The sequence below is a fragment of the Erithacus rubecula genome (genome assembly GCF_903797595.1).
Source record: "Erithacus rubecula genome assembly, chromosome: 18".
Classification (NCBI taxonomy): Eukaryota; Metazoa; Chordata; class Aves; order Passeriformes; family Muscicapidae; genus Erithacus; species Erithacus rubecula.
This window is the reverse complement of record NC_136670.1, coordinates 7,657,922-7,681,896: the sequence shown is the minus strand read 5'-3', so window position 1 is coordinate 7,681,896 and position 23,975 is coordinate 7,657,922. Positions and strand designations below refer to the sequence as shown.

Here is a 23,975-nt window from a genome sequence, read left to right as displayed (position 1 = left end):
GCTCAGGCTGAGCCTGGATGCCTTCCCTCCCACCTCGGGGTCTCCCTCAGCTCAGATGGGTCGGTGGACCATCCGCTCTGGCCAGTCCTTTGGGGGGAAAGTGATGTCCTGGGCTGTGGGGCAAGAAATTGGACTAAAAAGGTGAAAGGCAAGGAGAGAAGGTCATGGGGCGTTGGAATAGGTCAAGTCTTGGCCTGGTTGCTGGCCGGCTCAGCAGAGGGATAAACGCCTTCCATGAACAGCGCCAGAGACCCCACAGGCCGAGCGGGACCCTACGGCTCTGCAGAGGCCACGGGGTCTGGGAAGGCCGGGGCAGGGCCGGTGAAGGGCCGGGAATGGTTTGATAGAAGGGCCAGAGAAGGGCTAAAGAACGGCGGGGACAGGGCTGTGGAAGCGCCAGGGTAGGATCGTGGAAGGGCCGTGGGAAAGACCGGGGGAAGGAGCGATACCGGGGCCCATGGAAGGGCCGGGGGAAGCGCCGGTAGCAGGACACCTCCACAGGCCGCAGTCTCCCCCTGGCGGCGGATCCCGCGCACAGCCCCACAGAAGGGCTGGGCCCAAGCGACCACCGCTCGCGATCGGGCCTCCCGCCGGCGCAGCGGAGGCCGACACGGACCTCGCCACCTGCCTGCGGCTCACAGGGACACACCTGGACACGCAGCGGGAATAAACTCGTATCGTCTCCGCACCGCCGCCACCATCATGGACTACAACTCCCATAGCCCCCCGCGGCGAGCTCCACCTTTCCCTGCGCACGCCCCCGCGGCGCGTGGCGGGGCTCGCGCGATTTCCGTTTCCGGCGCGCCTCGCTCTGGTCCCTGCGGCGGCGGCCGAGCCTTGTGCCTCCGCCATATTGTCTGTGTGCGGCGGCGGCGGCGGCGGTAGCGGCCGCGCCAGGTACCGGCGGCTCCGGCGCCTACGCGGGGCCCCGCGGCGGTGGCGGGCGGAGCGGGCGGCGGGGGGGAGGCGCCGCTGCGCCTCCTCAGCTCCTTCGCCCCCCCCTCCCCCCCCGCCCCCCCCGCCGAGGGCGCGGTGTGGGCTGGGGGGCCGCGGCTGCCCCTCAGGAGAGTGGGGCCGCGGCGGCGCTGAGGGGGAACGGGCAGAGCGGGCGGGTCCGGTGCGGCGGGAAAGGCACGGCCCGCCGCCTGCTGCCCTAGGAGGGGCTCCGAGTCCCCGGGGGGAGCGGGCAGGGGCTGTGGAGGGGCCGCCCCGCTGCCCCCGGCCCGGTGCGAGGCCGCCCTCGGCCGCGCAGGAAGGGCAGGGCCCCGCGGAACGGGAGCCGTCCCCTCCCCTAGCTCTCCCAGCTCGCACGTTCGGGCCGTGTAGGTGTTATTTATCTAAATTGCTCGATCTTGCCTCTTCCCCGCCCTGCCCGGAGAAGCGGGGAGATGCGGAGGGACACGGAGAGGCCTGTTAGTGCTCGCTCCCACCCCCGGCTGCGCAGGGACTTCGTTCTGGGCCTTTCTGGGTGGAGGGGAAGGTCGTTCTCACGGCTTTCCACACCGGTCTGTGGAAGGAGTGGTCAGTTTTGCCCCCGCTGTAATTTAGTTGATTGTGCCTTGGGACCGAGAGCAGTGTGGCTGTTGGCAAAATGTGGTTCGTAAGAGATGGGTCAGATAAGATTATGGAACCCCGTGTGTGTCAGATCACTTAATTCTTTCTTGCTGAGGGCTTTGGGTAAAACCAATAAAGTTTGGATTGTGAATATTCAAGCGAAACGGAGGGGCAGGCACTGATCTATGATCTCTGGTGATCAGTTGCAGGACGTGAAGTAATGACATAGAGCTGTGTGCAGGTGGTTTAGGTTGGTTGTTAGGAAAAGGTTTTCACCCAGAGGGTGCATGGAGACTGGAACAGGCTCCCCAGGGCAGTGGTAACAGCCCCAAGCCTGACAGAGTTTAAGGAGCATTTGGACAACATTCTCGGGCACGGGTGGGATTGCTGGGGTGTCCTGTGCAGGGTCAGGAGTTGGACTTGATGTTCTTTGTGGGTCACTTCCAGCCTTGGTACCCCTGAGAGGGGTCTCTGATGATTTGGGATTTGTGTTGCTCAAACCTAATCCTGGGGCCTTGAGGAGCTGCTCTTGCACTGTCCCTGGGGAGGGCTGTGCCATGTGCTCACCTGGCTCCTCATGGAAGCTCAGTCCTGGGTGCACTCCACAAATGGGTTGGGAAGAGCCCCTGCTAGAGGGGAATGGGCACAGTGGCAGCTGTTCAGAGGAAAGCAGGTGGACACCCAGCATTTCTGCTTGGGGCTGGGAGTGATTTCTTTGTTCTTTGAACACACTCTCTTTTCTGAAACAGAATTGCTCAAATTATTCAGACTCAGAGTTGGGGCTTGTGCTGTCCTGCCAGCCGACCTGGGTGTTGGATGTGAATCCAGTGTGGATCCTGGGTGCATCATCAGCTGGGGCAGAGGAATCGCTCATCCTGGTGTTGCTGATTTTGTTGTGATGTGGAAAAGGGCTAAGTTTCTGCTAGGAGAGGAGTGAGTGAGCTTGGGAAGACTCAAGGCAAGATTTTGGGAAAGTGTGAAGCTTTATCAGTTCTTTATTTAGCTGTAAAACTAGGATTAGGGTAATGTTCCAGTTCCTACAGCACATGCTCTGTGGAGACACACACCAAGTTTATAACTGGAAGATGAAACTGGAATTGGGATGTCCAATCCCAGGTTCAGGGCAGGCAGTGCTCTGCACTCAGATCTGCCTGTGCCTTGTGACTGGAATCCCAGTTCTCTTTGGATGACTGCAGGCAGGGAAGGGCTTGTTGTAAAGGTGCAGATGTTTCACTGAGAATGAAGAATGTCCATCTTTGGTGGTAGGCAGTGATCCTTTCCTTTCATCTTGCCAATGAGGAGAAATTTTCCATTATTTCTCTAGTGATTTATATAAATACCTGGTAACATAATTTCTGTTGTTAGTGAAATTTGCTGTCTTTGTGTTCACAGTGTGTGGTGGCAGAGTTGGGTGTATGTATCCTGCACTCAGACCAGAGAGCTTCTCTGGTCAGCTGCTATCCATGGGGAGTTAAAAGAGGGTTGAGGAAGGGAATATAGTCTTGGCTTTGGCTGCAGCAAAAAGCAAAAACTCATCTTGCAGCTGAAGGCCTGGGTGAGGGGATGAGGCATAGAGCATGGACAAATGTGTTGGAGGAGAAAGCAGAAACTTCAAAGTGGGAGGTTCAGAACAGGTTTTCTGGGTTTGGCAGGGCTCATGGGTTCACAGAGGGAAAGTGAGGCTTGTTGGATGTTGGGAATAATGGCTCTTTGGAAAAGTGATAGTGAAATTGGCAGCAGGTTCTAGCAAATGTGGAGGAAATTGGATCATGGACTGTTGCATGACATTAAGGTTGTTGAGGTTTGTGTAGGAGCAGTTAATGATATTTGCTTGCTTGAAAAAAGCTGGTGAGATTGAGAATAAAAATGCAAACCTGAGATTGGGGATTGACTTGGTAAAATACCATTTTCTGAAGGTGAGACATAAAGACTTAGTGTTTGATATTTGGGGCATTTTCAAGTAATGCAGATTAGGTCCATCAGCATGGAATGCTTTGGAAGTAGGAATCTTGGGGTGTATAAGGTGTTGAAAGGTGATTATAGATTTGTGGAGTTGTATAGAAAGAAACTTTCTGCTCTGATGAAAGGGACATGGACCCACCTTTTCCCAATTTTGTTAAAATGGTGGGTGTCCTTTTACTTCCATTTCAGTTATTCTCCATTTTCTCCTTACAGAACTAATTTTCTCTTTGTCTTTCCTCATGTCCTCTGAGGAATAAGGGAAAGGAAGACAGGAGAAGCAAATGGGTGACATTGTGGTGGTGTGATTAATTTCGTGTCACATTTCTGAAGAGGCAGGGATTTATTTCTGGGTTACCAGACCTGTCACCTCCACTGTTGCTCCATTATGGAATTGCTTACATTAAGATATCTGTTTTAGAAACTGTGCATGACATTGTTGCCATCTTAGATCTTATTGTCCCCTAAGGATTTTGAGAGAAAAAGAAAAACAAGATTTTAAGATCAGGAAAGACTGCCTTGACTTAGTCTGGCTACAAACATTTGTTGCAAGACAGCTCTTGAATAATTTTTCTAAGCTTGGATATCTCCTTCCAGGGGCTTCCAAGAGCTGACTTCCCTGGAATTTACAGAATGTAATTGGAGAAAGGGAGTTCTCCTTTGAACCTGAAAAAACTGCTTGGAAGAGGAGGCTGCAGCTTTTTGAGCTGGTGTTAGTGCTGCTGCTGAATGTAGAGTGTTTTTCCAAGCTGGTTTTTGGCCTCTTTTGACATCAAGGTGCCAAACTTGCATGTTGGTAGGAAAGAGTGATGAGAAGTGAGATTGTTGATGTGGTCATGGGGTCAGTGGTTCATGGATATTTTCTGGTTAGGAGTTCAGTAGAGAAGCAGCAACATGAGTTTGGCACAAGCCTTACCTTCTCCTGTGTTCACACTGTTCTGGACAAATGATTTTATTACCCATTTCATGCTACTTTGGGAGGCTGAAGAGCAGAAGGGAAACTTGGAGTGCTTTGTGAACTTGGTGCCACCTCAGACTCATTTTGGAAGGTTACAACTTCAATAATTTTAATTTTCCACAGAGTTTAGTTCTGAGATTTAGGTTATGCCCTCCTTACTGAGTTCTGTTTTTAAATTGATATTACCATTTACAGGGAGGTAGTTTCTAAAGCAGGCTGTCCAGCTCCTGCCCATGTAATGGCTGCATCATATTATGGCGATTTTTTTCATGTGAGTGGTGAATAAAATGTGTGCTAAATGGAAAACAATTTTGAGTCAAGGCAAGAGTTTGGCTGCAGGTTTCCCACTGGATAGTCTTGAGTGTTAACAGCAGACCTAGAAAATTGAAGTTACTCACTCTGTTTTTGCAGAGAAGTAGGCTCTGCCCTTGCACCTTCTGTAACAACCAAAGGCTAAATTAGTCCTCTTTTAATTAAGCCAAGTGCAGGGAGAATCCATCATGCTAATACAGAATTACATGCCAGAACTTGCTTTCCCTGAGTGGGAAAGGTCTTCTGTGGTGGGAAGAAGTGGTCCCAAATCCTCTTGTGTGTCCAGGGAACCGAGAAGGTGCCTCTCCCTGTTGTTACCAAAGCCTTTGGAGAAGGCATTTTCTCAGAGCATATTTGCACATGTGCCTGTGAGTTGTCAGAAAGTCTTTATTTTTAGTGTTCAGAAAATGGATGAGCGTGGACGCGCACAACAAATTAATTTCCAGTCTAGAAAAGCAAGAGCTCCTGCAGTGTTCCTTGTCTTGCAGCCTTTGTCACAGGTTTCTCTATCTGTTACCAAAGTGCTGTTGAATTCCAGCCTTTCTTCCATGCTTGGTTGTACTCCAGAAGGAAAAAGAGGGCTTTTTTTGCTCACTCTGAGGCATCTAGATTAATTTCAACTGAGTTTACAAATGAAGTTACAAGTTTTGGCACAATGGCTTTACTGGGGACTTGTGAGGTGTGAAGGAGAGTGCTGATTGCTGGAGTTTAATAGCTGTTTTGTTTTTTTTTTTTCCATTTGGTTCTTGGAATGGTGGTAGCTAGTTTCATCTTGTGTTAATAATGATAAATTTTTCGAGAATTATGTCAGAACTTCACTTGCTGGCAGGGATTTGCACTGGGTGTCTCTTGCTGAGCCTGTTCAGTGCTGGCTGAGTGATGGAGATGGTCTGTGGTGTATTGCCTGCTCCATGGAACAACTGATCACAGGGATTTCCTGAAGAAATAGTTACAGGCTGCCTCCTCTGGTTTATCCTTTGACCCTGGTAACTGTTCCCGCCTCTAGGAATTGCATGATCAGATCAATTAAAACTCTTAACTTTTATAGATGGTTGGTACAGGTCAGTTTTCTGAGTTCTGCCTAAATCCCTCTCTGTACATGAACCATAGGAGTCAAATCAGCTGAATGATTGTCCTGGCAGTACTCTGTGCCTACTAATTAATGAGGAAAACAACTGTGTCACTTAGCAGCAATTAGGGAGGTAGAACTTTCCAGAGGATGCTGCCAGTGGAACCTGATGTCAGCTGTGAAGAGCCTGTAGTGCTGCTGAAACATTCCCCTTGATGAGCCTCCAGGAAGAGTTCCCTGGTGTTGTTGGGGTCTCAAACTGTAGTTTTGGTAACTGGAATACCATCCAAAGCTCCAGCAGTAGATATTTAGTTTCATTAGTGCTCTTGGAAGAAAAAGGAACTGCTTCCTGTTGAAGTATTGCTTTGGCTTTAGGGCAGACCTAAAGGGATATTCCTCCAAAGAAAATCCCCCCACCTTTCCTGCATTCCCTGCTCAGCCTGAACTGTGAGTTTGGGGAAGTTGCAAGCAGAAGAGTTTTGGTGTTGGTTTCTGTTCAGTGTGTGTGTACGGGCAGGTTTGTTTGGCAGTGCCAGGTTCTCTTGCAGCCGTTTTTATCTCGCTGTGTCAGGAGCCCTTGGCACTGGCAGTGAGGATATCCACTGGGTGTAGGGGAGCTGGGGAGCTGCAGGCATGGCAGAGGCAGAGCCTGTGTGGGGCTTGGCTGTCTTGCTGATGTTGCTGCACCCTGGAGCTACATGGCCTCATCCAAGGTCAGCTTTGGGGTCTTTGTGTTTTGGGGTCTTTCCCTTTGCTCCATGTGCTGTTGACTAAATTAGATCTGAAAATAATAGTGTTCATGATCTTGGGATATTGTCTGTTCTGCATAGAATCTCTGAGGAGATGGAGTGAGCAGCATTCCTGTCACTGCTACTGGAGGTGATCCCAGTGTTCTGCCCCAGGTCCATGTGCTGTTGCCAACACTGATGTTTGGCAAAGGACAAATGTCCAACCAGGCTGAGATGCTGGACACCCAGGTTCATGTGAGATCTGCTAAAATTCAGCTGTAACAGATCTGAACACAAAGGAAGACAAAGCATGATAGGCCTTCTGCCAGGAGAGTGTGTGGCACCAGAGCCACTGCCAGGGCATCCTGGAGGGTGACAGACATGTTAGACACTGCTTTCCCTGTTGGGAAAGTGGGACAGGAAAGTTTTCTCTGTTGGGAAAGTGGGACAGGGAAGTTTTCCTCAAGATTGTGAAGAGTATCATAAAACATGGAGTTGCAGTAAAACCATTGCTGTGGTTTCCATATAGATTGTGATCCTCATTGCAGAGGATGACTTCTTCATTGGCAGAAATCGTGAGGAATTCAGAAAGCAATCAGTAGAGCTGATGTAGGAAGAGCCAATCTAAATTTAGGATGTTTCTAGTGAAGAATTACTCCAAGATGTTTCTTCCAGTATAACTAAACCTGTCAACTGCTTTCCCTACAGACTGGCCATGTCTTGTTTTGAATTAATCACAACAGTTCATGGTTCTTTTTTAAGGGAATGTTGAGGTCATTACATATAATTTCTTATTTCTCTACAGTTGGACACAACCAGCTATTTAAAAGAAATCTGGAAAATGCAGTTAAAGCAGACTTTGCTGTTCCTAAACAATACCCAGAGAAAAGTTTGATTTCAAACTTAGGCTTTTATTAAATTTTAAAATCTACTTTTCTCTTGATGTTGTCCTTTTAGTAAAATGGATAAATGATCCCATTTTGATCCCTTTAGGTAAATGATCTTCAGGAAAGAATGTAAAAATCCATTTTGTTAATCCAGGCTTGTTTCTATTTTTGCTGTAAAATCATAGAAAAATATAGGTTGCAAGGGACTTCTAGAGGTCATTTGTTTCATACTTGTATTGCTGAAGTATCAGCATCATGAGAACACACAAATCAGGTTTCTTTTGTGAGATAGAGCATATTTTTTAATAAAGTTGATTACTATTATTTCTTTTAAAAGTAAGCTGGGTGTTGATTGATGTTGACTGCCAGCACGTAGTACTGTAATATTTAGGCAAGTCTTGATTTTTTAATTTCAGTGGTATTTCTCCAGTATTAGATATTCTCCAAACTCTGAAGGAGCAAGTGCACTTCCCTGGGAGGATTACAGGGCTATGTGAAGAAAATAATCTACAATTTTATCTGATAATTATAAATCTTACCCTACCTAATCATATTTTACACTCACGATTTTAGAGGCTGGGTTTAAGCTTTCTGCTATGAAAGGTAACATCATGCTTGCAGTTGTAGATAAAAGAAGGTGAATAACCTCTCAATTCCAGACTCTGCTCTGTAATTCTGCTCTTCTCCACTGACAGAGCTTTTCTTCTCTCTCAACAAACCCGCTGCTGTCTCAGCCTGTTTACAGTCTTAGGCTGGCACAATCACCACTGTAATGAGCTTAGGTGGGGAAAGTAGAAGTGAGAGGAAAGTCTCTAGACCTGTTTGGCCAATCTGTCCACCTTGCTTTCTCCTCGAGAGGGAGCTGAGCTTGTCTGGAATTCATAAAGCTACAGAAATGTTTCCTTGGTTCTTTGAGTTCTTGCTGCAGTTCAGGGCTTGTTTTACTCCTTTGGGACTGCTGTGGGCTCACTCAAGCTGAGTTCAGGTGGGCCATTAGAAGTAACCAGGTTTATGTGGTGTTGAGCAAGGTGTTCTGGCTTCACTCCACTCTTCTCTGGATGAACTTGGATCTTCCTGGCAATGTACTGTTCACACTGAGGGCAAGGCCTGCTGTTAGCAGCAATCCACAGGGAAGTCAGTGTCAAGGGGTGTTTGTGTTCTTGGGTACATTATTTATACTCCAAACCTTATCCACAAAGGTCATCACTTGGATAGCACTTGTGAGTTCCCTGGGACACCAGCCTTCTGGGAAGCTCTTGGCTTTCAGCTGACTGGGAGCCTCTGTAAGTGCTGCATCATACTGGGGCAACTTTGTAGGTTTTAAGTTCTGAGTGAGTAACTGCTTGAGAGAGGTTCCATGCCAAGAACATTTCCATTTAAAAGGAAAAAAAATCATTCCAGTATCTGTTATTCTGGACTTAAAAAAAAAAAAAAAAAAAAAGGCAACTTTTACTAGAGGCAAAGTAGGTGTGTTTCTCAGAAACTAATCTGCATGGGTTTCTTAGCTGTGTTTTGTTGCTACTTGCTCTAAGTGCATGCATCTGGAAGGACAGAGGGTTTAGGAAATTCCTGTACTAATTTGAGTAGGTGCTTGAAGTATGGGTCCTTCACAAAATATCAAATTCTCTATGGGGCATGGTTGCCCTTAGAATTAGAGTGCACTGTAAGGATGATAACATCCCTTTATTAAATGAGAGGATTTGTAACTGGTTTAGATTAAAATGTTTTAAAAATCGGAGTCAAAACGAACATTGAGACTTTTTACCATTTTATTTAACTTTAAGCACAAAATGTCTAAACTTGCCAAGCTGTTCAGACAACAGGCTACTGTTAAAAGAATTTAAACTTTTAAGAACTGATCTTTTTTAATTAGTAGGCCTTCCAATTAAAAAATTCCTATATGGTGGCAGTACAATTGTTTGTCTCTGGGCTGAGGTTCTGGGCACGCCTGTGGAATCTGTCAGCAAGACAGGAGCTGTGTTTGGCTCTGTTCTTGTGTCAGATGAGCAGGATTCCTCTAGATAAGGCTGCTGTGTAAGAAATCAGCTAATTATTATTTTGCTAGTAACTCCAACAGCGTTTTTGAGGACAGGCCTGTGTGGGAAAAGCCAACAGTGAAATTTTGGCATGGTGATCCTTTGCTGTAGCTGTCATGTGAGTCCTTTTGGGTGATATCTGTCCAAGGGGTGTCACCACAGGGGCTGAATGAGAAGCTCTGTGTCCTTGCACAGTCAGGCCTTGGCAGTGAACAGCATGTCAGACTATGGTTGGGAGCTTTGTCTTCCTCTCTCTGTGACCTCTGGTACATTGCCTAAAAGCTCATGGTTGTTTCCTAGTTAAACGCTTCTCTACCAGAGAAATTCAATTTTTAATGTTGTTTCTAGAGCCACTCAAGGTTACACTGGACCCTGATCTCACTGCATCTCCTTTGATTAGACAATGTTGAGCAGACTCTCCCAATATAAATTACTTTATGACTCTGTCATTAATGCAGGAATTCATAAATGACAACACTCTGTTTGGATTCTGCAGAAACAGAACTCATCTGTTATAACAAGCTCAGGGCACTTCTCTAGGTGCAAGTGCTGCTCATACTGTAGATTTTTTTTCTGCTTTAAAACTGCAGGCTCAACTGATGCTTGCATGTCAACACCTGTCCCCATTATCTGTCCTTATTTGTGTCATTCCCTTCTGCCAAAGAGCTTGGCTCCACTGCAAAATAATCTCCCTCCAGGGGCACTGAAGGCAAAAATCTATATAAATTCCTTGCAGTTTTGAGCAGAGAGTGAGCAGCTTTCAGGCAGGGTAAGTTTATGTATGTCTGTAACTGTTTGCTTTAAAATTAAGTTATCTGTGCAGACTCTCTCCCCTTCCTGTAAGGAACAGTAGAGACAATAATACCTACCTCGTAAATAGACATTGTGTGCCATTCTTAGAAGCTGCAGTTGATGATTTCCTGAAAAAGCCCTTCTCTGAGCAGCCTGTTACAATGTGCTGCTTGAGCTAGGCTAGAGCTACGTGACAAAAAATAGCCACTATGAAATTTGATCTATCTTTAGATAATGTGATTGATTTTTCTTTTTTTCCCCATTTTTTCTTCTCTTTTTTTTTTTTTTTTTTTTTTGTGGTGAAACTGGTCTTGCTAATCTAGGTGAGGGGAGCAGTCACATGTGCTTTATTTATGCGGGTTGTGCTTAAAACTAAAATTGCTAAGTCATCTGAGACATGTATAAGTTCAGTTAATTCCTCCACAAGGAGTATTGGGCAGAGGAAACGGGCCAGTGCATCTCCTGCCAGAAGCACAAGGAGTGAGGAGACACAAAAACACAGTGATCAAACTTTGAAATCTAATAAATTTCACTGTACTAAAGTGTTCTAGTAAACTTGCATGCTCTAGTAATGCCTGGGGACATCTAATTTCTAAGTGTCTGAGTCATGCCACATAAATGCATTGAGGTCTTAGATGATTGCTGCCTCATCTTCTGAAACTGCATTTTGTGAGAGGACTAGCATTTTATCCAGGAATAGACTTATTATATTTTTAGGAATGCTTCATATTCTTCCATTAGCTGGACTCATGGCTGAAGTGCTTCATCCTTCTTTTATTGGTCTAAGGCCTCAGTCACCCTTCCATAGTGGATTTTAGGATAGTTCTATGTCCCTGTTTAACCTTTGGACTGTATTACTGCAACCTTCTCTACCTGAAGCTGCCACCAACACCATTTGTGTGCCAGTAGGTCAAAAACTAACCGAGTGCTGATCTCTGTCCCACCTGAGGAGGCTTTGTCCATATCAGAGAGCCCTTGCATGCACTTGTGCCTCTGGAAGCAGAACCAGCTGCTGGTCAGGTTGTGTGACAAGGTGAAGGACATCAGACCTGTGTCCCCCAGGTCCTCAACCATCTTCACAGCCAGTGGTTCTTGCTGGGTCCTCACAGGAGCTGAAGTGCTGCAGGCCTCAAATAAACAACAGGACTTTCCCTGTAGAGCAGGATTTTGCTTCTAGAGTTTTATTCTGGTGTTACGTGGCCTAGTGGCTTAAGCTAACTGCTCCAAGCAGATTTCTAGGTCTTTCTCATTAATATGTGATTAATGGGGCTGTTACTTCCTTCTGCAGTTTGGCAGTTGCCCATTTTCTGTGAAGGGATAACATTGGCATGGTGAGTAAGTATATTAGTTTAGATAACAGTGTTGCCCACTGTTTGGGCACATGCACAGGGCTGTATGACCCTGCTGCTGCACACCAAACAATGCTCTTCTCTGCTCCAGTATGGCTCCCTTTCTTGTAAGTTATTTTGAAAGCTGACAAGGGGATTCTTGTATTTAAACTTCTAAAAAGGTGTTAACTCCTCCTTGTGAAAGATTTGAGAGATGTAAAGGAAGCATTTATCTTAGGTAGGACAATATTGATTCAAAACTCTAGTGAGTTCTTCTGTCTTAAATATTCAGATCTGGATGATGAAGTATTCAGACATACAGGATAAAAATGCAGTGTTTGTCTCTGGCATACATTAGCTTTCTTTTGAGGGGTTTTGATCAGTCTCAATACTGATAAAACTTCCTAGAAGCTTTGCAAAAGTTGCATTGTAAGGAGGAAGAATTGGAGGTACTTTGGGCAAGCAGAATGCAAAGGAACATCTTCAGACCCTTGAAGCAGTGCATTTCTTTCATGTTTGGATAAAGCATCATAATCCAACACAGATGCTGCTGTCTTTTGGACAGTCAGATTTAGTATTTTGACTGTAGAAAGTTGTGGCTAAAGCTGGTTCCCATCTCAGCAGAATTGATTTTGTTGCATTGAACAGCCCAAGACTTGTGATGGGGGTGAGATTGCAGCCTGTGGCTGTTGCTTTCAGTCTGGAGTTGAAAGGAGTGGATCTGTCTGCAGATAGAGAGCATAATGGCATTATTTTGTTTTGGAAAGTTACCTCTACAACCAGCAGTTGGAAACAAGGTGCTGAAAGTTACCAGGTTAGGGGCTTGGTTTGCTAGGGGCCAGTCCTATGTGAGGGAGAGCAGATAAATGGCTTTTAAGCAATCCCAGGCCTGTGGCTGGGCAGGCTCCAGCCTCTCCTTTGCCACAGCTTTTAATGATTAACTCAAATACTTCTGAAGTGCCTTGAGAATTTAACCTGTGGTTTATGTTCTGTCTGCAGGTGGAGGAATCTGAGGCCTTTCTCTGTCAGCACTGCAGACCAGATCGCCTCTGATTTCACATCTCACTTCCGCCTGCCAAGCTGTCTGATATGTCGGGACCCGTGCCGAGCAGGGCCAGAGTTTACACGGATGTGAACACACACAGACCCCGGGAGTACTGGGACTATGAGTCACATGTTGTTGAGTGGGGGTAAGTCTGGGCTGCTTCTGGATGCCCCTGCACTGGGATCAGTCCCTGTGGATCCTCCACAGTGATACTTGGGGAGTTCAGGCACCTGGGCCGTGTGAGGCTTTTTCACGCTTCTTGGCATATATGGCAAGGGAAAGGATCATAACTTTTCTTCAGAAAAATGTTTCTTATCAAACTTTTAAATTCTCACTTGTGGAGGAACATTTATAGCAGCTTCCTTAAAAGTTCGAAGAATTTTTGCCAGGTAGTCGGGAAACATCCCCCATTCAGAGGGAAGAAAAACTATTTCTGAAACAGTCCAAAGAGTCCCGAGTGCAGAGCTGAAAAGAAATTAAAAGATTTTCAAATTGAAGTTGCTGCTGACTTGGATGAGTGAAGAGACTCCACAGACTTAAATAAGTATATGCTATTTTATGACTTGTTGCTCAGCTCTCTGTGAGTGCTTGGAAAAGACATGGCTGCTTCCCTTTGAAGGAAGGAGGTGTCTAAATTGAGCTCATGACTAAAGTGTCCCAGAATCAGACAGTGATGGCAGCTTCATAGCTCTGCGTTCCTGCTGGGATATGGAGGGCCCAGACAGAGTTCTGCCCTCAGCTGTGCAGTTCCCAGTTTCTGGAATGTACACAGTTGTCTGAGCATAAGTGCTGCTTTGTGCCCAGACTGTTTTTAAACAGCCTTGCATTTAGATTTTTGCTCTTATTGGCTTTGTTGAATTTTACCAGCATTATATAAGGATAAATGGAGCTTCCAAATACAGAGAGAAGGGATAGTTCAAGTTTGCTAATGCTGAAATACATAGTTGGGCTTTCAGCCCATAGTTTTGGCTTGAATCTGTCTTGGGCAAGCAGAAGCTCCCTGTTTCTCTCCTAATTCTTATGTCATCCAGTTCAGAAGAGGTAAGGCACTAGTTAATCCCCTTTGTCTATGAGGTGAGGCAGTGATTGAATGTTAAGGAGCAGTTTATAAATTGTGGTGGAAATGACTGAGCCCTTTGGAATTCTAATCTTTTCTCTCCACAGAAATCAAGATGACTACCAGCTAGTTCGAAAATTAGGCCGAGGCAAATACAGTGAAGTATTTGAAGCCATCAACATTACAAATAACGAAAAAGTAGTTGTTAAAATTCTCAAGGTGAGCTGGGGATCGGGCAGAAGATAAAATCTGTCTTGAGGTGATCAGGAGGGCAGAAAGGGCTTTTTGATGTTCTAAAACTGAAATCCTTAAAGCTTGGCTTTGGAGTGTCACTCAGTCAAACAGGCTGTCATTTTATGCCTCCTGATACAAGCCCTGCACTTGGTTATTAAGTCAGATCTGTGCCTGTAAGGAATTAGGCTCTGTCTTTAAGAAACCCTGGTGTGCAACACCTTTTTACTTGGAGCTGAACAGCATTTCAGCAGCTGACTACAGAATTCTCAACTTCTCTAAGTGCTGGTGTCCTGGCAGGCTTTCATGGCCATGACCTTCATTTAGTGACCCTCCAATAACCCATGGACTTCTCATAGTTAAACATTTGCCCCATGTCAGTTAAGAAGTCTGGGAGTATCACAGAACACTTTGGGTTGGAAAAGATCATCAAGTCCAGCCAACACCCCAGCATTCATGTCCCCAGGTGCCACATCTTTTAAACCTATTCAAGGATGGTGTCCTCACCACTGGAGCAGCCTGTTCCAGGGCTTGACAACCCTTTGTGTGAAGAAATTTTTTCCTGATTCCTGTACCTCCCTTGGCATGACTTGAGGCCATTTCTTCCTGGCCTATCAGATCATGTTCAGAGAGCTTTTTCAAAAAATGCCATCTTGCTGCCTTTCACTTGGAGCTACTGTCTGTAGCTGTCAGGGTTGTATGGTTAGAAAGGAGACAGCAGATATTTGAGCCCTTAGTGGTGTGGTGCACACTCAGGTTAAGTTGCAAAGGTCCCAATATATTTTGCTGACTGGCAGTCACCCAGGTATTATCATCTGGGTGTTGAGCTCTTAGCCTCACTTTACTGCAGGGCTTTATCTTACACTCTGGGTTTTTATTCTTCAGCCTGTTAAAAAGAAGAAAATCAAGCGTGAAATCAAGATCTTAGAGAACTTGCGAGGCGGTCCCAATATAATCACCCTTGCAGATATAGTAAAAGATCCTGTGGTGAGTAAGGGGGGAACTCAAGGGGTACATTAGAGTTATGGGTGAAGTTGCTCTGTTTGATTTCAGCCCTGACCTGGCTTTTTGTTTTCCCCTGCTCTTAAATCCTGCTTTTGAATTGACTAATCAGATCAACTCTTAATCTGATAAACTTCTTTTAAAGGCCCTTCCCCCACAGTTCCCTCCAGCCCCTCACTCTGTGAGGAGGAGATACCAGTGAGCTGAGACAAGTTAATTTGCTCTGCAAACAGTGCTGCTGGAGGCTGTGGGCTTTGGCTCTGCTCTCTCTGTCTGGGGGGAATCATAAATACATTGAAGGCAGAGGGGTTTTCTGTACTTTCAGGAGAAAAAAATATTAAGTTCATTATCCCAAGTGGAAACAACATGGCTGAATGCTTTCTTTTCTCTTTCAGTCTCGAACACCCGCTCTGGTTTTTGAACATGTAAACAACACAGACTTTAAGGTACAGTGTGGGATGTGGCTTCTCTTTTTCTGTTTGAAAGCTGTCTTTCTGGGGAAGGGAAAGTAAATGGGATAGACATTTCCTTCCAGCATAGAAAATGCTTTTAAAGCTAAATGCAGTTGGGACAGGAGTTTGTAATTAGCCCATCAGTACAATTTTGCCACAGAAGTTACAAAATGAGATTACAGGTTCCACGAGGTATTTAATCTTAGGAGCAAATGAATCTGTTACCTTGTGGCCCATCAGTGTCTCTGTTTTTGTGCCGTTTTGCTTTTTATGTAGCAAAATAGTAGAGCTTTTAATTTGAATTATATTTAAATGTGGACAGCTGTTTCTGTGGCCTTCCATACTCCTGACAATGGGGATTTAAATGTTTCTTTGTCTCTTCACACTGACCTGCCTCAGAAGAAGAAAGGCTATGCAATGCCATTCATTATGCTTGTACTGGGTGGGTACAACCAGAGGGAGAGAGAGAGACAGGAACCAGGATGTGCTGTGTGAGCAGAGCTGGAAGTAAACTACATTTGGGGTTTGCTAAGGGGGAGGAACAGACTGATCAGAGTAACTTGGGAAACTTGGATTATATCTTCAAATGGGTTTGGAGAATGCCAGCAGCCCAGAGCAGGGGTTTTTTGGATGTTGAACACTAACATGATGTGCTTGTATCCTGCAGCAATTATACCAGACATTAACAGATTATGATATTCGATTCTACATGTATGAGATTTTGAAGGTAAGTTGGTGTTTTGCTGTTTTGTTGGTTTATTCCTAGTATTTGTTCTCAGCTAGTCCTGTAGAGGTGGCTCTCATGTCACTGATGATAGAGACGTCATATCACTAAGGGAAGGAAAGAGAAAGCCTATGGAAGAATTGGGCAGAAAAATATTAAGTCAGTATGAATTTTTCAGCATTTTGATGCATTGAGATACCTTAATATCCTAAATCAGAAGTACATGTAGCCTCTGAAAAAAGAAAACTCTGAGCAGTTACTGGCTGGGTTCCTGCTCTGGTATAATGTGAGTCAAATGTCTTCATCCATTCTTCTGAACTAAGTAATTTCTCCCTTGGAATCTGGAGAGGCAGGGGTGCTTGTGTGATCATTAGTGCCTAGTAACTATGCTCTTAGAGATTTGCAAATTCCAATTTTTATGAGGAAGCACATGAAGTGAAGAGACTTGTGTTGCTGGGGCCTCCCTTTGCATTTTCTGTGATCAGTGAGTCTAGTCCATAATCTGACACTGAACAGTCTTGTCATCTAGTTAGACTTGATATGTGTGGAAATACTTTTAAATATGGTTGAACTTGAGATTTTCTTGTGATTCCAGCATCTGTTGCCTTTCACCTGCAGGCTCTAGATTACTGCCATAGCATGGGAATCATGCACAGAGATGTCAAACCTCACAACGTCATGATTGACCATGAGCACAGAAAGGTAGTGTGGGGTGGCTGGGGGGCAGGGAGGGGTCCTGCTTTTCTCTTTGCAAACTGGGATCTCTTTTGGGTACTCCTGTGTAGAGGTACTAGCAGACCTCTTTGAGGGAGACTCTGCTCTCGTGGTATAGACAAATGTAAAATGAGAGTGTTATGCTGCTTTCTGAGGCTTTACTTAGTCAAATGGGCTGGGTTGTAAGGAGAGGTGTTTTATTTAGACTGCTTGATGATATGGGTTTGGGGAGAATATTAATTGAAAATGGAAGACTTATATATTAACTTCAAGCTAAGTTCACCAGTGTCATTCAACCAATGGAAAGCTGGAACATCCCTTGAACCTTTTTTCTTTGTTTTGTACCATTTTTAGCTTAGACTAATAGACTGGGGTTTGGCTGAATTCTATCACCCTGGCCAAGAGTACAATGTCAGAGTGGCTTCCAGATATTTCAAAGGACCTGAACTTCTTGTAGATTATCAGGTAAGAATTGCCAGGACTTCTTACTGACTTTTATATGGAAAGTCAGTGCCATTTCAAGGTAATAAACCCGAAATTCAGCTGTCTAGAGAGTTGGAGCTAAAGACTGTCTGTTCCAAAATGTGTGGCAGAAAGCAGTGGCCATATATCCACTGAATGAAAGAAACTAATGAGTAGTCTCAGGACCTAAGGAAGAGCTGCAGAACTATCATTATGGATCTTGGAATACAAATGTTGAATATTTTTTTAGCAAGGCTGTGTTTGCAGTAAGGTACAGGAATGAAACAAAGCCCCTGTGGGAACAGCAAGTACTGCATGAACTTCTAAATTAAGCTATAAAAGCATCCCCTTATCTGATGGCAGTTTGCATTATGGAAATCACATTGTTCCTGGTGACTTTCAGGCCATGCTGGTTCTGGAAAAAGGCACATCCTCACCTGCCCATGGACCCTGAGGAGTCCACACCTTTTGTTGTTTGTTGCAATGCTTCCTTTCCCAACACACATTTCTCAGAGATTTAGAACATCGGAATCTGCAGTGAAAATAGAAGAAAGCTCTAATCTTTAATATCCTGGCAGACAGGGGTGGAATTAGGGTACCTGCTGTCCTTCTAATTGCTATATCCCAGTTTGAGTAACTGGAACACTGAGCTGAACAGTGGTTTAGGGATGAAGATAGTTCTATTTGTTTCTAGCATGACACGGTTGTGTTCATATCATCTTGGTGGGGCGGGGGGAAACCCTCTTAGTTTTGGAGGTCTGTTCTGCTTAATTCATTAGAAATTGAATTGTCCTTCTGGTTTTGTACAGATGTATGATTACAGTCTGGATATGTGGAGCTTGGGTTGCATGTTGGCTAGTATGATATTCCGAAAGGAGCCATTTTTCCATGGCCATGACAACTATGATCAGGTGAGAGCTGGTCATGTACAATGTCTGTTCTCTTAGCACCATGAAGGTTTCCTGCTTAGGCTACTATCGAGTCATCCAGAGAGTTTTTAAGCCTTTCTCTAATGGCTTCTTTGCTCAGTTTGAAGCCACATTCCTTTTCTCAAGTGTACAAGATTATGCAACCAATTAAATAGAAATGGATTTACAGAGCTTTGTACTTAGGAGCTCCTCAGTAGGTGTCTGGGAAAAGCTGTAGAAACAGTTATATTAAGGCTGATGTGTTCTAGTACATAGTTTGACTATTCCTGAGGTTATGTGGCCCCTGCCACTACTCACTCTTCCCCCACTCTCTGTAGAAACTGTGAATTTGGTACAGGTTTATACAGATGCTGAAATCTTTGATAGGCTGCCTTTAGGCCAAAATGTTTATATTTAAACCTTTATCACATGCTCAGCATGTGCCTGCCATGCAAATATTTTGAAATAAGGACCTTCTATTCTCAAACCTTTATGCTGAAATTCTCTGGGGTGGTGCTTCACCTTTCACATACAAGATTCAGAGTTTCTGCTCTCTGACCGGTTATTCTTGCCTTCCCCTCCATCAGTTTTGAATATTTTCGTTCTACTAAAGGAGGTAGTGTTGCAATACCTCAGGTTTTAGAGATTTTAGGGTCTGTGGCTCCCTGATTCACACTGCTGGGACCAAGTTCCAGCTCCCATAGGAATGTGCTGCACTATCTGCATAGTGCATCTTCATAGCAGGCCCTGGTAATATCATACCTTCACAGCTGTGACTTCTTGTGTTTGTTCCCAGCTGGTGAGGATAGCCAAGGTGCTGGGGACAGAAGATCTGTATGACTACATTGACAAATACAACATTGAGCTGGATCCACGTTTCAATGACATCTTGGGCAGGTGAGCCAAGGTCTGGGGTCTCTTTGGTAGATGCAGCTTTTTAACAGACCTTGAAATGAACAAAAATTTGTGGGAGAAATCAGAGCCAGGATTCTGGAGAGCTGACCCTTCGTGCCTTTGGTCCCTTTTGCCACTGCTTTCTATGGTCCTTTATATGGAAATGGACCTGAGGAAAGATTTTTAAATGTCATCCAGGCAATAAAGGGACTACTGGAGCAGAAAGCATGAAGGGCAAATGCTCTCGTCAGTCTGGAGGGGAAAAAAACAAAATGGTGTTTCTCAGTATTAGAGTGCAGAAAGTCAGGTGCTGCTAAAGAAGGAATTTATATGTCTTTTTTCCCCTCATAGTGGGATTGCAATTAAAGGAACTCATTGGGTACATAAGAGATGAGCAGAACCTGCCATTTTTGGCATGTGATCCATTCTGAACATGAGTCCTGCTGCTGTGTGGGGTCATGGCAAGGCCATGCAGGGGCTGAGGTGGCTGTGCTGGGGCTGTGACTGCTGTGCCACCACGTGGAGACACAGTGACACTGCTTCATGCTCTGGCTGCTGCACAGAGCAACGGCCTCCCTGAGGGCTGGACATCTATCACAGTTCTTGCTTCTTAAGAAAGTGAATTTTGGCATCCCTGTCCCCTGGCTGGCCTGATTTGGGTCTCTTTTCCTGCAGACACTCCCGTAAGCGATGGGAGCGCTTTGTCCACAGTGAGAACCAACATCTGGTGAGTCCAGAAGCTCTGGATTTCTTAGACAAGCTGCTGCGATATGATCACCAGTCACGACTCACAGCAAGAGAAGCCATGGAACACCCCTACTTCTGTAAGTACCAGCTGAGAGTGCTGCCTCTGGGAAATCTCTGTTCCCGTGGCTTGTGCAGATGGGAGCTGAGAATGGCAACAAAGCCTGGTCTCTGCAAATAATTGTGCTGGAACTGAGGTTGCTGGTCTCTGTGTGCCACCTCCACCAGCCAAGGAATCAGTGTTAAGTGCCCATGTTGGGCCTATGAATCAGCAAGGAAAATGAAGGAAAGTCACCTAAATCATGTGATTTGGAATTGCTTTCTGCAGTTGCACGTGGGTTCCTGTGTTTGGATAAACTCACTGACTCACAGTTGGTAAACAGGCGTTTTAATTCCTGTTGTGAAATTGCTTAGCTACTGTTATAGTCAGGTGTTGATTTTGCAAGCAAAAATGTAACTTTCAGTAGTAAACACTTTTAAATGGTTGCTGTTTTTCAGATACTGATATCTAGGATTTTGAAGCAGCTGCAACAATGCATAATGTCAATATTTGTGCAGGTGGTTTGGTTTTGAGGGTTTTTTTGCTGCTGCTGCTGAAAGGACCCCTGTAATTAACAGGCTGTTGATCTGTGTTACACCTGTTGCAAAAATCCCAGGGAAATGTTTTGCAGGTATGACCAGTAGTGAAGCCAATAGCTTGGAATGTGGGAGCTAGACAACAGTTTATTGACTTGTGTCCACAAAAAGATACACATAGTGCTGAGCTCAGCAAAGTTTGGAATTCCCTTGTCTGATGCAGAAGGCCTGGGAGGCAGGAAAAGGTTGTCCCTATTCAGGTGAAAGCCTTATTTACATGCAGCTGAAAATAGTTAGTGCATTGTGATCATCTCATGAAAGACAAGTCCTAGAGACACACCTGATAACTCACAGATAGCTGTGTAAGTGGTGTATACAGATGTGACACATGATTGTAATTACTGATGATCTTTCTGCTTGCTACACCCATATTCTGGGTTTGGCTTTCTGCAATTACACAGTTGCTTAGCACAGAAAGACCAACTTTGCCATAATATCCTTCATCTTTTCCTGCCAGACACTCCTGCTGAACCCCAAATGAAATAATTTAGCTGACTGTCCCAAATATCACAACCTTGATACTTATTTGAGTGTTTCCCACTGGAGTTGGTGGAAATGTCTGTATTTTGATAGATGATGGTTGATGTTATTTAACACAGGCAGAGTACCAGGACTGGGTGAGTACAGAGGCCATAGGCAGTCTGTGTGCCTCAGCAGCTCTCCAGCAACACAGCACTTACTGGTAGTGTGCTCTTCCTAGATCCCATTGTGAAAGACCAGGCTCGGATGGGCCCGTCCAGCATGGCAGGTGGCAGCACTCCTGTCAGCAGTGCGAGCATGATGTCAGGTCAGTTCTGTCAACTCTCCTTGGTGCTTGCTGTGCTAAAGCAATTGTATGTGTGGGGTGGGTGGGAGGACCCAAGAGGGAGAGTTCAGCTGGCAGTGTGGTGTTGGGTCATATCCCAGGGCAAGGAGAGCTGCAAAGTGGGTGGGAGAGTCTGATAAGTAAGGCCTTGGGCAGCCTGACCTGTTTTTCTGGTCTCATTTTAAGAAGTTCTTTGCAGTTGATTTTCTGGCACAGCTTGAAGGACAGTCCCCTGACTCAGGCTGCCCAGAGAAGTTGTGGCTGTCTGATGCCTGGAATTGTTTAAAGGCCAGGTTGAACAGGGCTTGGGGCAACCTGGTCTAGTGGGAGATGTCCCTGCCCATGGCTGGGGGGTTGGAACAAGAGGAGCTTTAAGGGTTACCTTTTCAACCCAAACCATTCTGTGATCCTTCCACATCTTTGCCCATCAGTGGCACTCAGGGGTGTGCAAATCTGTGCCCTTCCCAGAGCTGCAGAGAATAGTGACAGATCTTTAATCTCATCTTATTTTGGCAGCTCTGAAAACATAACTGACCTGCAAAGCTCCCACTTGACTTCAGAAGCTGTCCTGGATAGCAGTGCACTGTTTTTATTCTAATTCCTGCTTACCTGTCTCTCTTTCAGGGATTTCTTCAGTGCCAACACCTTCACCCCTTGGACCTCTAGCAGGCTCACCTGTCATCTCTGCCACCACCACCCTGGGGATGCCAGTTCCAGCTGCTGCAGGCGCCCAGCAGTAGTGACGGGCTCTGTCTCCTGCTGCCTGAGCTGAGTCAGGTGGGGAAGAGGTTTCCCCCTCCACCTCTCCTCAGGACGCAGCTCGTGCCTGGCAGGGGAAGGGAGGGGATGAACGCTTTGGAGACACCGTGTCTGAACTGTTGCTTGTGGATTTATAGTAGTTCAGTCATTATATACAAAATTATTATAGGCTGATTTTTCTTTTTTTACTTGAACTTTTCGTAACTCAGGGGATTCCCTGAAAATACCTACAGATGGAATACTTCTTGGACAGTTTTTCTTTCCCCCCCCCCACCCCTCCCAAAAAAAAAAAACCAAAACCCACAAACAAAAAAAAACCAACAAAACAACTCTTCATGTAATAACAAAGATGAATCAACAGCATTTCCAAGCTCTTGCATCCTGCTGGAAATCTCTTCTCTTCATGTTCCCATCATTATTCCTCCACAAGCCTACACCTTGGGGGATTGTGCTGCTCTCCAGAGACTACCAAACCAAGTCTTCATGAGGCAGGGGAGGGGATTCTTAAAGTACCACTCACTTGAACCCCATGTCCTGCATATGTCCCAGCCAGGGTACACTGAGGAGACAATTCCAGTAGGGAGAGGTGGGATAAGCTTAAAAGAAGTAAGTGCAGATAGTGTCCAAAACCCTAATTGGATTGGATAATGTCTCCTTAGGAGTCAACCAGAATGCTAACTCACCCCTTGCATGTAATTTTAGTCTTAAAAATGAAGTTACTGATCCAGTTGGAGTCGTTGGCACCTCCTGAGTCAGGTGCTCCTGTAGAGTAAGCCCTGCTCTGATCAGCCCCTTTCTCATGGAGGGTTCTTCCGGCCATTGCTTGGCTTGGATCTCTGGAATTAGTTTGTTATTGGGTATATTGTTTTTAAATTGTTTCTATAGGTTTCGAGCTGGTGGCTACTTAAAGCTGGAAAAATCAGACTGCGCCAAGTCCGATCCCACATCTTCACCCACCATCCCCTCCCTCACGTGCCATGTGGTGAGAATACCAGTTACCTCACAGTCTTGTAAATATGCACTGAGAGGAAGGAGCGAGGAGACTTAACTTAAACTGAAATGGTAGATCAGTAATTGTGGACAAATATTATCATTGACAACGGAAAAGCACCCTTGTTACAGCCCTGCTACCCCTTGCTGTGTATATATACTTTGTCCTTCATATGTGAAAGATCCAGTGTTGGAATTCTTTGGTGTAAATAAACATTTGGTTTTATTTATCGAGGTTAGATTTAAGTTCCCTGTGTAGAGGCCTCCCTGGGGTGGTCATACACTGACACAGGAGTGGTGGCAGCCACATGTGCACTGGGCAGGCCATGTCCCTGTCACACCCATGGGAAGCAGTGTAGAGAAGCCTTACACAGATGTCACAAGCCAAAGTATCTCCTGGGAGAAGGATCTTTTGCCGTAACAAAAACCCCTCCTCTTCTGTCTCAGCTGTGATGGTGGGGAACTGAGATGATGAACCAGTTACTAGGTGTTTGTGCCTGTTGCCACTCACTGGATTTCTGTGACTTGTTTTCAGTCACATAATGCTAGGGTGGCTCAGCTGGTGTGGCTGCAGGCACAATGGCACCTGCCTCTCTCAGTGACCTCTCATCCCAAAGCCATTGCACCAGTTGTTCCCCTGGACACTGAATGATCTTCCTGTTCCTCAGTGGGTGCTGATGCCTTGGCCTGCAGCTCCTGCTCGTCCCAGGTACCCATCCCTCATCTGTTCTTTGGAGGGGATGGACATGTGCTTCCACATTGCTTAGTTAATTTTAGGATGGAGTATGTGGGCTGGATTAAACTGATGTGTGGGACATGGAACACTGCCCCTTTCTGTGAGGATTGCCAGCAGGGAGATGAGGTTTTTCACATACACCAGGATAGCTTTCTCCTCCATGCCTTCATCCAGTGGAAATCCATTGTACTTA

General features: G+C 45.4%; 1 protein-coding gene across 2 annotated transcripts; it reads left to right on the top strand.

Annotated features, from left to right (window-relative positions):
• Window positions 1–694: 694 nt before the first annotated feature.
• Window positions 695–23,280, top strand: CSNK2A1 (casein kinase 2 alpha 1). 2 transcript variants are annotated; one of them, XM_079321349.1, is made up of 14 exons: window positions 728–897; window positions 12,623–12,813; window positions 13,833–13,944; window positions 14,842–14,943; window positions 15,354–15,404; window positions 16,078–16,137; window positions 16,753–16,836; window positions 17,203–17,313; window positions 18,120–18,221; window positions 19,015–19,115; window positions 19,788–19,936; window positions 21,193–21,279; window positions 21,922–22,074; window positions 22,942–23,280. In XM_079321349.1, the coding sequence occupies exons 2-13, from the start codon at window positions 12,713–12,715 to the stop codon at window positions 22,035–22,037; spliced, it is 1,176 nt and encodes a 391-aa protein (XP_079177475.1). In that variant the 5' UTR covers window positions 728–897; window positions 12,623–12,712; the 3' UTR covers window positions 22,038–22,074; window positions 22,942–23,280. The 2 variants fall into 2 exon arrangements, with proteins under 2 accessions (XP_079177474.1, XP_079177475.1); XM_079321348.1 differs by having other exon boundaries at window positions 695–897; window positions 21,922–23,280.
• The last annotated feature ends 695 nt before the right edge of the window (window positions 23,281–23,975 follow it).